This window comes from Lagopus leucura, unplaced genomic scaffold (assembly GCF_019238085.1).
Source record: "Lagopus leucura isolate 7727_CA_CO unplaced genomic scaffold, USGS_WTPT01 Super-Scaffold_100002, whole genome shotgun sequence".
NCBI classification, from domain to species: Eukaryota; Metazoa; Chordata; class Aves; order Galliformes; family Phasianidae; genus Lagopus; species Lagopus leucura.
In genome coordinates, this window is record NW_024962263.1 from 58,224,362 (window position 1) to 58,236,912 (window position 12,551).

Consider the following 12,551-nt stretch of genomic DNA (forward strand, 5'->3'; position numbering starts at 1 on the left):
GCAAAAACCACTCCTTCAATTACATTATAACTATATATACATAATAATACACTTAAACTATATATAAACTATATATATATATATATAAACTATATATAAACTAATATAAACTATATATACATAATATACATTATAACTACATGTAATAATCTAAATTTTTGAATAAATTGTGCAGCAGTTCTTCACTTGCACAGGAAAGCTGAATGTCAGGTTTGTTTGCTGCATCTCCTGTGCTGGATAGAATAAAATAATTAAAAGCCTTTTATACAGAGATGTACCATTACTAGCAGTTTGTGGAAAATGTGTGTGGTGAAGTCCAGCATATTCAAGCTTGGACAGTAATAGCAGTCTAGGTTTTCTTTTTTTTTTTTTTTTTTTTGGTGGGGAGTTGGTTGGTAGTCAGAATACTTGAAGAAATCTTTTGATTACATGAGCTCACTGTAAGCAATCTTATGGAGGTTGGGGCCATTTAAATGTCTTTGTGGTTAGAGTATTTTCTTCTTCCTTAAGAAATGCCATGAAGGAAGATTACAAAAGTGAGTACTTTGCTCCAATATGTACAAATAATGACTTGTTTCTTAAATCTGTGGCCACAAAGATTTGTTCAGTGTAAACTTTGTGGTGAATGATACACTGCAGTGTGTCAAGCTTAGCCCATAACAGTTTACAGTTAGTGTCTTACATAGTAACCTTTTCATTGTTTAATACAGTACTAGACACCTGTAAACAGAGTAGTTTTATTCAGATGGACTTTGGAATGTTGCTTCTTAATAACATTTCTTGGATGGTTCTCTTAAACATTTGTGTGTATTTTTAATTCTGGTAGTACACTGGTAAAACACCTAGTTCTGACAGCTTTGATAGCAATTTCTGCATTGCATGGACAGTTTAGGGAGCTTAGACTGGGAGAAACTGCTGCATTTTCAAGATTACACAGAGAAAAGGAACCCCCCTATAGTGTCTTCTACAAGGACAGCAGAAATGGCTTGCTTCTGCTAGACTGGTTTTTCTGCCCTTCTGGAAAACTAAGCTTGGAGAGAGAAGGTTTTGGTGTAAAAAAGCTTATGAAGTAAGCAGTCCCATCTATTGATACAGCTTCAGAAATTTATTTTGGCTTTCTCCGAAGACAATTTAAAGTTACCAGCTAGACTGAAGACTCCTCTACAATGGTGTGACATGACAGGATACCCGGCAGAATGTTTGATTGCTTTTACCTGGGATTCTGGAAATCTGCACTGGTAGCCATTGTTCAGTAGCAGTACATAAATAAATCCATGTAATTTTCCCATAGAGTACACAGATCTTGTGGCAGATCTCTGACCTTTAAATACAACAGTCTCTTATGCGTTAGGGGCTTAATATCTGGAAAGGAAGCTAGTTCCAAGTTATCTGATAGGACCACAAAGATAAGTAAGGGACTGGAGCATCTTACATATGAGGAAAGTGAGAGAGATGATAATAACATTCAGCTTGGAGAATAGCTTATGAGCAGTTTTATCAATGTTTTGAAATATGGGAGGGTACAGGAGCCAGATCATTCTCATAAGTGCTTACTGAAAGAAAAGCAGGGAACGAGCACATTAAATTCTCATTGAACATGAGAGGAAATGCTGTGCAACACTTGTCACACGATGACACAAGTTGTCCAGAGGGAGGAGTCCCCATCTGTGGAGATGATCAAAACTAGATTGGGACAATCTGTCCTGCTGTCCTTGGCAGCCTGCTGTAGGTGATGCTGCCTGAGCATATGGAGGTGAACTAGAAGGTCTTGAGAGGTCCTGTCCATACCTAATGATTATGTGATTTCATAAGCAGGCCAAAAGCTGTGTGGTGCTATATTTTTTTTCACTGGGACTCTTTAATTCAGACTTGTCCCTCAAGTACCTTTGGACCAGAATAACTCTTGATGCATTCTGAAGAGATGTTGGTATAGCACTGATCAATGGGAAGAATCTGTTTTTTGTGATTTCACCAAACTTATGTCTTTATACAGGTGGTGCTATCTATTATTCAGGTTCCCTGGTAAAATACAGGACAAAACCTGGTTTTCCATTGCTTACGCCTTATTTGAGCTGAATTTTTATCATGCGTGCATGTCCTACCTTTCATTTTATTCTTTCTTTCCAGTTTTATTGGCATGAAAACAACAGTTGGAGCAATTTAGCTTTTCCTTGAGACTAGGGGGGAAAAGAGCAATTTGTCTTTGTTTTTAGTACTTCAGGCAAGTTATCAGGAAAATTGATGAAGCTTGTATGATTGTATGTTTTTTCATAGATTGTGTCTGGTATTTAGAACCTTTCCCTGTCACTGTGTATCTCCTGTGGGCTTTGTGTTCAGTGGCTTGAAGTAAGTCATAAAACTCTCTTCTGTATTGTCAGTAATGCTTTTGCTGGCCCAAATAGATGGAGCATACTTGAATTAAGGAGCAAGAGTGTGTGAGGATTGCAGAAATGTAGACACAGACAGGATCACTTAAGAGATCCTGCAAATAAGATGATAAATATTTGAAGGAAAGGAATTCTTATTGCTCTAGATGATGAGAAAACAACCCTAGGCTGCTGCTCCTGACTCCTCTAGCCTTCATCTAGATCTGTGAGAATGCATGCAGGCTGTGAAAAGTAATGGGACAACTGTCTAAGGCAAGAGTAAAAGGGAATGCCCAAATCCAGAACCTGTACTGCCAGGGGGAAGAGATGGTGCTTTCTGACATGAAATGTAACTATTTTGAGGTATCTGGCTGAGATAAGGCACCTGCATGTTTTTAGGAATGAGTGGCTTTGTGTTCTTCTCCAGTGGTTTTGGATCTCTTTGGTAGTTAGGTAGTTATCACTTAAGAAAACTGGTTCCATCATGGACTTTTTTTTCTTACTACCACAGCATCAGCCCTCTTGGTGCTAGTGCAAGCAAGTGTGAAGCATTTAATCTCCTCCTCAGGTCCAAGGCATACACCACAGACTTTTGGAACTTTGGATCTGTGCCACTGTGGTGGATCCCACCTGAGAGGGTGAGGAAAGTCTCCAGTCAACCACCAGTTTATTTCAGGCAGGTTTCCTAAGGAAAAAAGCTTCAATGATTGGACTATATTAGCTTCTGTTCCAGTCCGTTTTGAACCCATCAGTCCACGTGAACAGATTTGGCAGGGGAATAAGCTTCTCAAAAACATGAAGTTCTGATTTTCATGAAAATCAGAACGTCTGTTTTTGGAATGTGAGTCCTAAACTTCACTGAAGGGCAAGCTCAGTAAGCAAGCATGCAAGCTAGTGTGCAAGCTTGCCTAGTGGGAGGGTGCTGTGTTGTGTTTAGAAAAGGGTGTGAATGCCTGTTTCTTTCAGTGTGTACAGATTCCCTGCATTTTCATTTCAGCTTGCAGAGAAATGTCTTGTGAGAACTGTATTTGCTGTTTCCCAATGGAAGTCTGAGGCTGACAGCTACGTGATTTTTCATTATCAGAATGCAAATGTCTTTCCCTACACTGTCCCGCTAGGGATTCTTCTTGCTGTGTCAGTTTGCACTGTGGCTGTAGAAATTTTACGCTTGTTTCTCTTTTCTTCCTTCCTTTTAGGATGTTGCAGGTTTAGGCACTTGGATATGGAACATGAATATGTGAGTTTTCTTTCCAGTTTCAGACTGAAGAGAAACCTTCAGCTTTTCACCAATGAACTCAAAATTCACACTGTAGCATCCTGACATTTCAAGAAATGAAAGATCACGGGATCGTTAAGGTTGGAAATGACCAATTAAGATCAACTAGCCCAACCATCAATTCATGACTGCTGTGTCCACAAGACCACATCCCTCAGTGCCCCATACATTTCCTCTTGTATGGGGTAGTTATATAGTTGTTACTGACTGAAAAAGTTATTGCATCTTTTTTCCTCTTATAATGTATTATGAAAATCTGGACTTCCAGAGTGGACAAGACAACTGTAACCTGGGGATTTTATAGAACTGTGTTTCAACAAACAACAAGTATGTCAGAACTTTTCTGTAGAATATACTGTTTGCACCTACTTAGCACATAGGTGTTCTCACCTCTGTATTTGTTCAGAAGCAGAGTGCAACACGCAGTCACACGTGAGTATATTTGTACTATTTGCGTCGTGGGAAGGTGTGAAAGGGGACGCAGAAATGGCTTTTTTGCTGAGGATTGGAACAAACCACAAACAACTGCCGGTTCCCTGGCCAGCCAGCTCGCTGGGACATTTTTATAATTCTTGTGCTGTGTTGCTGGAGATCTGCAATTAGCCTCAAACCGGAGCTCGCAGCTTGTGTGCGAAACAGGCAGCTGCTGGCACGCAATCTTCCCCGAAGTTGTTTCCTTTCCTTTTTCCTGAGATTTAGCGCAGGGGGGGAAGGGGTTGGAGTCACATGGATACAGAGCTTTTGATTAATGTCCAAGTCTGGGCTGCGGCGGAGGCTTTCCAGCCTCTCAGCGAACGGGGCGAGCTGGGAACCAGTGACCGCTCGTTTCCTCCGGGCTGCGTCCCCTTCCTGACGGGAAAGGAGCGCGCACCGGGCAGACTACTCGCCTGCGGAGCTCGGGCGGCTCCAGAAGCCGGAGCTGGGGCTGCTCCGTGCCAGGGCACCCGCGGGGGCCGGGCCCGGCCGCGCAGCTCCGCGGGCTCTTTTGTTGTTCTCGCCGGCAGCCCGGCTGCGAGCCCCGCTATTCCGCGCCGCACCATGACGGAAGAAAGCAAAGGGGAAGGCAAGGGAGAGAGCGGGAAGGACTTGGAGAAGCAGCTTCGCCTGCGCGTATGCGTCCTCAGCGAGCTGCTCAAGACGGAGCGGGACTACGTGGGCACGCTGGAGTTCCTGGTGTCGGTGAGCAGCGCGGGGGGCTCGGCTCGCCTCAGCCCGCAGGGAGGTGGCGGGGCCCTTCCCCGCCGGGAAAGGCGTTCGCTGCCGCCGAGCTGCGCTGAGGGGGGAGCGGGGCTGAGGCGCTTCGAGACGGCTGCGGAGCGGGTACTCGATGGCTGCCCCCCTTTGGAGCCCGTCCGGATGACCTCACTTCGCCGGGCACGGGGCTGGGGGGCAGCGTGCTGCGTTCGGGTCTGTCCCGGCTGCGGGGCTCGCGTCCGTTCTGCTCTTTGCAATAGTCCCCGAAAGGCATCGGGGCGGGGTCAGGCGGGGACGGAGGGGTGCTGGTGTGGAGCAGCTGCTTGGCATTAAAGCCACATGTGGCCTCGTTCCTGTCTTGTGATGCGGGGTCAGCTGGAAGGTAGCGCGCTGTGGGCAAGCCGGGCTGCAGCAGCCCTTGCTTCCCCTGCAGCTGGCTGTCGCTGTGGGTGAGTGTTGTGCCAGGTAGCCCCCAGCTGGGAAGCCAGTTTTCACCCTCTGAGGAAGAACAGAGGAACGACGATGACTAAACAGATGCGTGTGGTGTTTCTTTCGCGCAAAGTGCCAGAGCGTCACCTCAGGACTGACCTGAGATGAGTATGTCCAACTCGTGGGATCATTAAGATTGGAAAAGACCGCTAAGATCACCAAGTCCAACCATCAACCCCTCACTGCCATTGTGCCACTAAACTGCATCCTTCAGTACTCATCTTGTTAACTTTGCGGATCTTTCACAGTAGCCCCATGTACTTTCCTCTTCTCCCCTGTCCTACTGAAGAGGGGAAATCCTTCATACTGCAAATTTCCTGCTTTGCTGCTCTGAGATCTGTGAACTTTCAGCTTATTATCATGAAAGAGGAAACTCTCAACTTGGCTGTGACGGGGAGAATAAAAGCACAGACACAGGAGTGAAATAAGATCTACAGAGTAGCTTATTTTCCCCATATGTTTATCCTCAGCAGAACCATGAAAAATGGTAAATGGTCCAATATGTTTTCTATTTTATTTCTTAACATTTAACATGCATATTTGAGAAGGTGGCTGTGCAATTGTGTTTTATTTTGTTTCCTTTTAACTATCAGATTTTACCTACTGTAAAAAAGAAATAAAAATCACATGGAGGAAAGGAGGAACATTGGAGTTATGCATAGTTATGTTTTTTTTTTTTTTTTTAAATATTCATTAATGTTTGTGAACAGAACTCAAGTGATAGTTCAGAGATCTAAATTCTTCACAGGGAGATGTCATGCTCTTTAATTGTACCTTAGCCTTGGTTTGAGGAAATACTTTCTGAGCTTTCCCTTAGCATGTCAACTGCAACCGCTGTTGAGCATGGTGGTGGATTTCGGGAGGGGAACAACTCTGGAGTAATCTCCAGAATGAAGACCAATCCCATCCAATACGTGTCATCACTGTGCTTGTTACTTAGCTGTTTCTTGGTCCAGAGGCTAGATCTTCTCATCATGAAGTTGTGTAGGGCATACAGGCTGGGTTCCTTATGGATGAAGATGAAAGATTTTCTCTTCCAGTGTGTTGAGTATTGATGAGTGTGGACTGGAACCAGACTGAAGTGATTCCCCCACATAATAGTGTGGGATCTCAGTGATGACTCTTTTTCTGTCCAAATCCTATCCTATCTATCCTATTTTTCAGGCTCCTTATTAAACTAGAGACAGCTCAAGATGTTGAAGTTCCACTGAAAGTTAATAGCTTGGCTTCCAGGTCTCAACAATGTCAGTGGATCTCATTGTGCTAGAAGCTTGGTTTCCTTGTTGATAGGAACCGGAATAGTCACTTAAAACAAGTGTGGTGTCAGGGCTTATTTCTTCTGCAGGGCTACAGAACTTAGTGTTTTATGATGTGTATGGTTTCTGTGGAGTTGTAGCAGTGGACAGGAGAGCTAACTTTTCTCCCATTTGGACTGAAATTGTCATTTTGTTCGCATACCCAGTTGAGAAAGCAGTTATATTAAGAGACAGAAAAATTCAATTTTCTTCCATCCATTGTTCAGGGACAACACGTGTATGGGATTTGTGAAGAAGTATGATGTATGTCATGCCATACCTGGCTCTTGTTCTTGAATACTTTGTGTGTCTTTTGAAGAGAATTGATAACATGTACTGCCCTTTGGCTGAGGCAAAAATTCGCAGTTGCAATGGGCAGTATGTAATATAAGCAGATGTGGAAGGAAGAGAGTAAACCTGATTTAACTGCACAGTGGGAAGAGGAAACCTGTGTTGTTGATAATCATGGTGGGGATTGATGTTTATCTGCTACAACTGGTGGCTGGCTGGAGAATGAAAAGATTTTAAGGAGGGATTAGCTTTGCTGGTGTATGTTTACGTGGGAAATGCTTTGATCATTTTCCTGGGGGATGTCTATTATTTGTTAAAATTATTTAGGTTCTTCAGAGATTAAAAAGTGTCTCACCAAAGACAGATTTCTTAATGGTTAATTAAAATGCTCTTGTTATTTTGTTCTGTTGTGATGGTTCATTCTCCAGTTGGTTTGTGTACGCTCGTCAGAAGTCTACGAGTCTATGAAGTGCAAAGCAGATTTAATAGGTTCATTATTTGGCTAGATAGATGGAGCTGAATCGTTCCCATGTGAGGTCATTACCCTCTTCTTGTTTTTATGCTTTGTAAATACAGTATTGTTTTTAATCTGCTTTCATCACAGATCACATCAGTGTGAAAAGATTTGTTTGTTTTCAGCTCGCCTGAATCTTCCTGGAATAAAATATGGTAGCATGTTGATATATCAATAATACTGAGCAGTGACAGTTTTAGGTCCACTTGAATGAGGTCTGCAGGTGTACATGAGATGGATAAACTGAAGTCCCCCAATAGTCACAGCAATGTAAGAGGGAGTAGATACACTCAGGAAATTAGGAAGAGGAGCTTAAACTTTTCCTTCAAACATTTCACTAAAATACTTGGACTGACATTTCATTACCTGAGTTTTTGTTCTTGTTAACATTCAGCATTTCTTGAAATAGCTGTGTCTACTGATGGAGAACTTAGCTGAGGCACTAAAGCATTTTTGAAAATTGTATCTACAGGTGGAGTTTATTATGGCCTATAGTATGAGGTTTCAATTGCAAGATATTAATGTTTCGCTGGCTAAAATAACAATTGGGATTTTTCTGGTGCTGGGTCATACTTCTCCAGTAGTCATGTCATCTTCCAAGAGAGGAAACTCTGTTTTCCAATGAAGTAGAAGCGGTACCTGAATAGAGAAGAAGAGAGGAGAACTGTTCATTTATTTATTTATTTATTTTCCCACCAAGTTCTCTCTGGAGGGGATGTATACCTCATCTATTTCATTCTTTTCAGAAAATGAAGAAGTACTTATTTAGCTCTCTCTGTGTAACATAGTGAAATTTTCATGTTTTCCTTCAGAAATAGCATGATTAGTTAAGTAGAGTAAAGCCAAATAAGCTTTTCCAAGATTATTGTTGATCCAGTATTTTATGCTGAGGAATATACTTGACGTTTTAATGAATTATTAAGAAGTTTTGTAAGTAATTAGCTTTATGCTTTCTTAGGAAGTTTCATTTTCTATGTAAAATTGGGTACTCATCTGAAATCTCAACATACCAGTAGTAAAGAAACCAGTAAAACTAGAGTTAGAAGTTGCTGAGAATTTAAATATTGTTTGATAATAAAGAGGTACTGAATAGTGGCTGGCTTAATTTGTTACTTTGTAACTTCGTTTGAGGCTTAGTTATAGCTTTATTTCTTGCTGATATTGAATCAATAGAGGCAAACCGAGGTATGTTGCAGGGATATAGGCAAAATACAATTTGTTAAAATATGCTTAAGGAAAAAGATTCAACTTAAGAGTAGAAATTGGATGTGCATTAGATCTAGTACATTTGGTACTTTTGGGGGAAGCTGTGGAAGTAGAGTTTATTTATACATGATAAGGATTGTTTTTCTGATGCAGTTCTGTGTTCTGACAAATTTGACATTGATAGGAATAGCAGCAGATGTTAGCAGTTGTGTAAGTGTTCCAAAACCCCATGGCGTAGGTCTGGGCAACTTGTTAGATCCTGAGGCAGCTGGCAGAAAAAGACAGCCAGTTATGTAGAATATAGCATGGTTTACAGAATCTCTTCATGTACTTCTCTGCCAGTTAATTCTCAAATTTGTGGTTAATTCCATTAGATTCTACTGTGCTATCTTGTCTCCCTTCTGCTTACACTAAAGTGAAAAAAGGTTTGTTTTCTGTGAATGTGCTCTGTTAAAGGAAGCAGAATCCTTGCTTTTCAGTGGGCATAAGAGGATCTTGTTTATAAGGTTTACTGCCCAGCCTTCACAATGTCTGTGTGATGCCTTGGGATCTGTATTTCCCTGCCACGCTGTGCCTTTCCTTTCTCCTGTCTCAGTAGGTATTTCTCTGATTGTTTAGCACACTAATTAGCTGGACAGGTGATTAATAGTAACTGAGACTCCACATAAGCTTTAGTCAAATTCAGCACTACCACTTCAGATTGGCAGTGGATGTTTTGTCCTGGTTATGTCTTGTCCCCAATGGTTATGCCAGATGATGCAATTCAGGGTTGGACCTTTGACAGAAGAGCCATTTTAAGATGATCTTTTATGGCTTTGTGTTGTTTTTTGTATGCGTGACTATCTATGTTAAGCAGGTTACGTTATATATATCTCAATTACAGTAATGATTAGTAACTTCATAATGGTTTGCATAATTACGTTTAATAAAAGGGACATTTAAATGAATGGAAGGGGAAGGGTTTTAGCTGGCTGCATTTTTTGATAAGCTTATGTGATTTCCTTTCTCTTCAGGAAAAGAAAAGCAACATTCTATGGCTACTTCATCATAAAAAGTCAAAAGGAAGTGCAAGTACAATTACCATAGAAAGTCAATATCTTTTCCATTCACTTCCAATTTCTGCTGTTTTTTAACACGTCTAGGCATTACAAAATACTGAATATAGTATTCTATTCTTGTTTGGCTTGGTTGGCTATATCAATTACACCACCTGTGGTCTTTGTCAGAGTAGGGGTAACTGCTTAAAAGCTGTTTAATTCTGTGTAACCCCCATCCTCAACATTGAAAGCTTGCTTTGTAGAGTGAATTAGCAAGAAGAGACTACTCAAATCTCTGCTAGCTGAGCACAGAACCTTATACAGTTTACAGAAGGTACAACAATGGCAAAAACTATTTTTTTTATAGTATTTTCAAGCATGTATCTATCATCTTGTTTGAAAGCACAATTTTACATAACTACTGATAAATATTTGATACATTTCAATGGATTTTTCCCTTACTGCTCTCAGATGTACTTACGCTATTTTGAAAAGCTGCTTTTTAAGAAAAGTGTTTTTTTACACATTCAGGGACGCATTTAAAATACTGAAAAGAGAAATCTTTTTTTTCATAGCATCTAATAAACTTTTTGTAAGACTTACTATAGGCTGAGATGCAGCCTACTGAAGAGGATGATATGCTTAGGATCTTATACAGTTTAACTTCTTGATTTATCTGTATTCATAAATATCATTGTGCTTGTAGTTTTTCAGTTATTCCTTTGGTCTGCCTTATAGTTCAGTCTGAGCTCTCCTGGCCCATATATTTCACAAGATTTTGATGTAAGCTGCTATTTAAGAAAAGACAATTTGGAAGAACCATCCATTCATAAATCCAAACTCAGTTACCCTGTGCAGTCTAACACAGTTGAATGGTATCCCATTTGAAGTGATTTCAAGTATTTATGGAGACATATTTTTCAAATCTTTTCAGGAACAATTTTTGTCACCATTTTAAAACATCAAGTGGTCTGGAACTGTGCGTTCTGAGGTTAGTAGGTTTTTGGTAGGGTTAGTATGAAGAATAAGTTTGTCAAAACAAGGGAATTCCAAGTTAGTGACATTATTACTGTATAGGGGGAATTGAGAACTTCTTCACATTGGAAACAAGAAGGAAATGTATTTTGGCCAAAATAAACAAATCCTAACTGGCTATTATTGACCTAAGATACAGGTGGGGGCAACTTGCCAGTCAGTAGAGGGCTATTAGCCATATGCCTGTATGATAAGTGTATGTCTCTGTTTGAGAAGGGATTGGTCTGCTCATGAATGAAGTATAGAGCTGAGCAGGATAATTTAAATTATTAATTTAGGCTTTATCTTATAAAAGTATATTGAACAAGTTTGCATTCATCTGTACTCATGGATATTATTTTTCAGGATTTTTAATTATTTTCCCGTTCTTGCTTTAAATCTAGACTATACACATTTATCCAGTTTTCTGTAAATGACTGTTTATGAAGGTGGATTGTGATAGGACAAGGGGAAATGGGTTTAAACTGAGACAGGGGAGGTTTAGGTTAGATGTTAGGAGGAAGTTTTTCACACAGAGAGTGGTGATGCACTGGAACAGGTTGGCCAAGGAGGTTGTGGATGCCCCCATCCCTGGAGGCATTCAAGGCCAGGCTGGATGTGGCTCTGGGCAGCCTGGTGTGGTGATTGGTGACCGTGTACGTAGTAATTGTCTAGATCACTACATGATCATTATGGTCCTTTTCAACCCAGGCTGTTCTATGATTCTATTTTAAACTGAACAGAATTGTCCCTTTCTTTGGTGAATAGATTGTGTGCATTGGTGTGGGACCCAAGTGTGTGCTTAGGGACAGGCTACTGAGGAGGAATATAAAGTCTTGTAAAAACAAAGATAGCAAAGTCCAAATTCAGCTGGCACTGAAATGATAGCTGTGAAGGCCAGCGAAAGGGGCTTTCAAAAATACATTGGTAAGGAAAATGTGTGCCTGATCCTCATCAAAGCAGGTCTTGCGAAGGGGGTAACAGAAAATTCTCAGGTACTCCATGCTTTTTCTTCTGGAGTTCTCAGAGAAGAGTTCCCTGTAGTCCTGTTGAAGCCCACTCACTGGTTTTGTGGGAAGGTGTTACTGCCTTCAGCAAAAGGAAGCACAGTTACAAAACACGTAAAGCAAGCGGATATATAGAAGTCTGAGTCTTAATGGGATGTATCTGAGAGAGCTGGCCAATGTCATTGTGAAGTCTTTCTTTCATCTTTGAATGGTCATGGAGATTGTGGGGAGTTCCAAAAGACTGTGAAAATACAAGTCTCCAGCACAGCTTCAGGAAGGTCAAGGAAGAGGATGTGGAGAAGTATAAGTTCATCAGCCTCACCTCAGTCCTTAGGGAGATTATACGGTCAGTCATCTTCAAAACAGCCTTCATGCTTTGAATGAATGAAGAAGTGGTGATTGAAAACCAGCTATTGGGATGTCAACAGGCTGTAGCAATGTACTGAGAGGAGCTTCATGAAGTTCAGTGAAAGCAGTAGAGCTCCTACCCCAGGACTGGAATGACCCTGTGCCACTAGTGTAGTCTGGGAAGGCTAAGAAGCAGCTTGAAAGAAAGGCCTTTCTGAGTGCTTGTGCGCAAGAACAGGAATGCAGCTCTGCATTGCTGAAGGCAGTCAGCATTCTGGGCTGTTTTAGCCAGGCTGTTAGCAGTCGGAAGGAAGTGATTCTTCCGCCTGTCTTCTGCATGTTATAAGAATTTAGTGAGCCAAGTTTTGCTCTCCTTTAAAGAAGAAATTCGCTTACTGGAGAATGTCAAGAGGAGGTCCAGGAAGATGATGAGGGACCTAAAGCATGCTATCTGTGAAGAGAGGCTGAAAGAATGAGGTTTCTTCTACCTTAAGAAGCAAAGTCACAGGAAATT

The 12,551-nt window shown here is 41.2% G+C and overlaps 1 protein-coding gene across 1 annotated transcript in view; it reads left to right on the plus strand.

Annotated features, from left to right (window-relative positions):
• Window positions 1-4,589: 4,589 nt before the first annotated feature.
• Window positions 4,590-12,551, plus strand: part of PREX2 (phosphatidylinositol-3,4,5-trisphosphate dependent Rac exchange factor 2) — a 173,521-nt gene continuing 165,559 nt past the window's right edge. Inside the window, exon 1 of the mRNA XM_042868947.1 lies at window positions 4,590-4,821. Within this exon, the coding sequence (XP_042724881.1) occupies window positions 4,681-4,821 (141 nt within the window). The 5' untranslated portion in view covers window positions 4,590-4,680. The remainder of the gene's footprint in view (window positions 4,822-12,551) is intronic.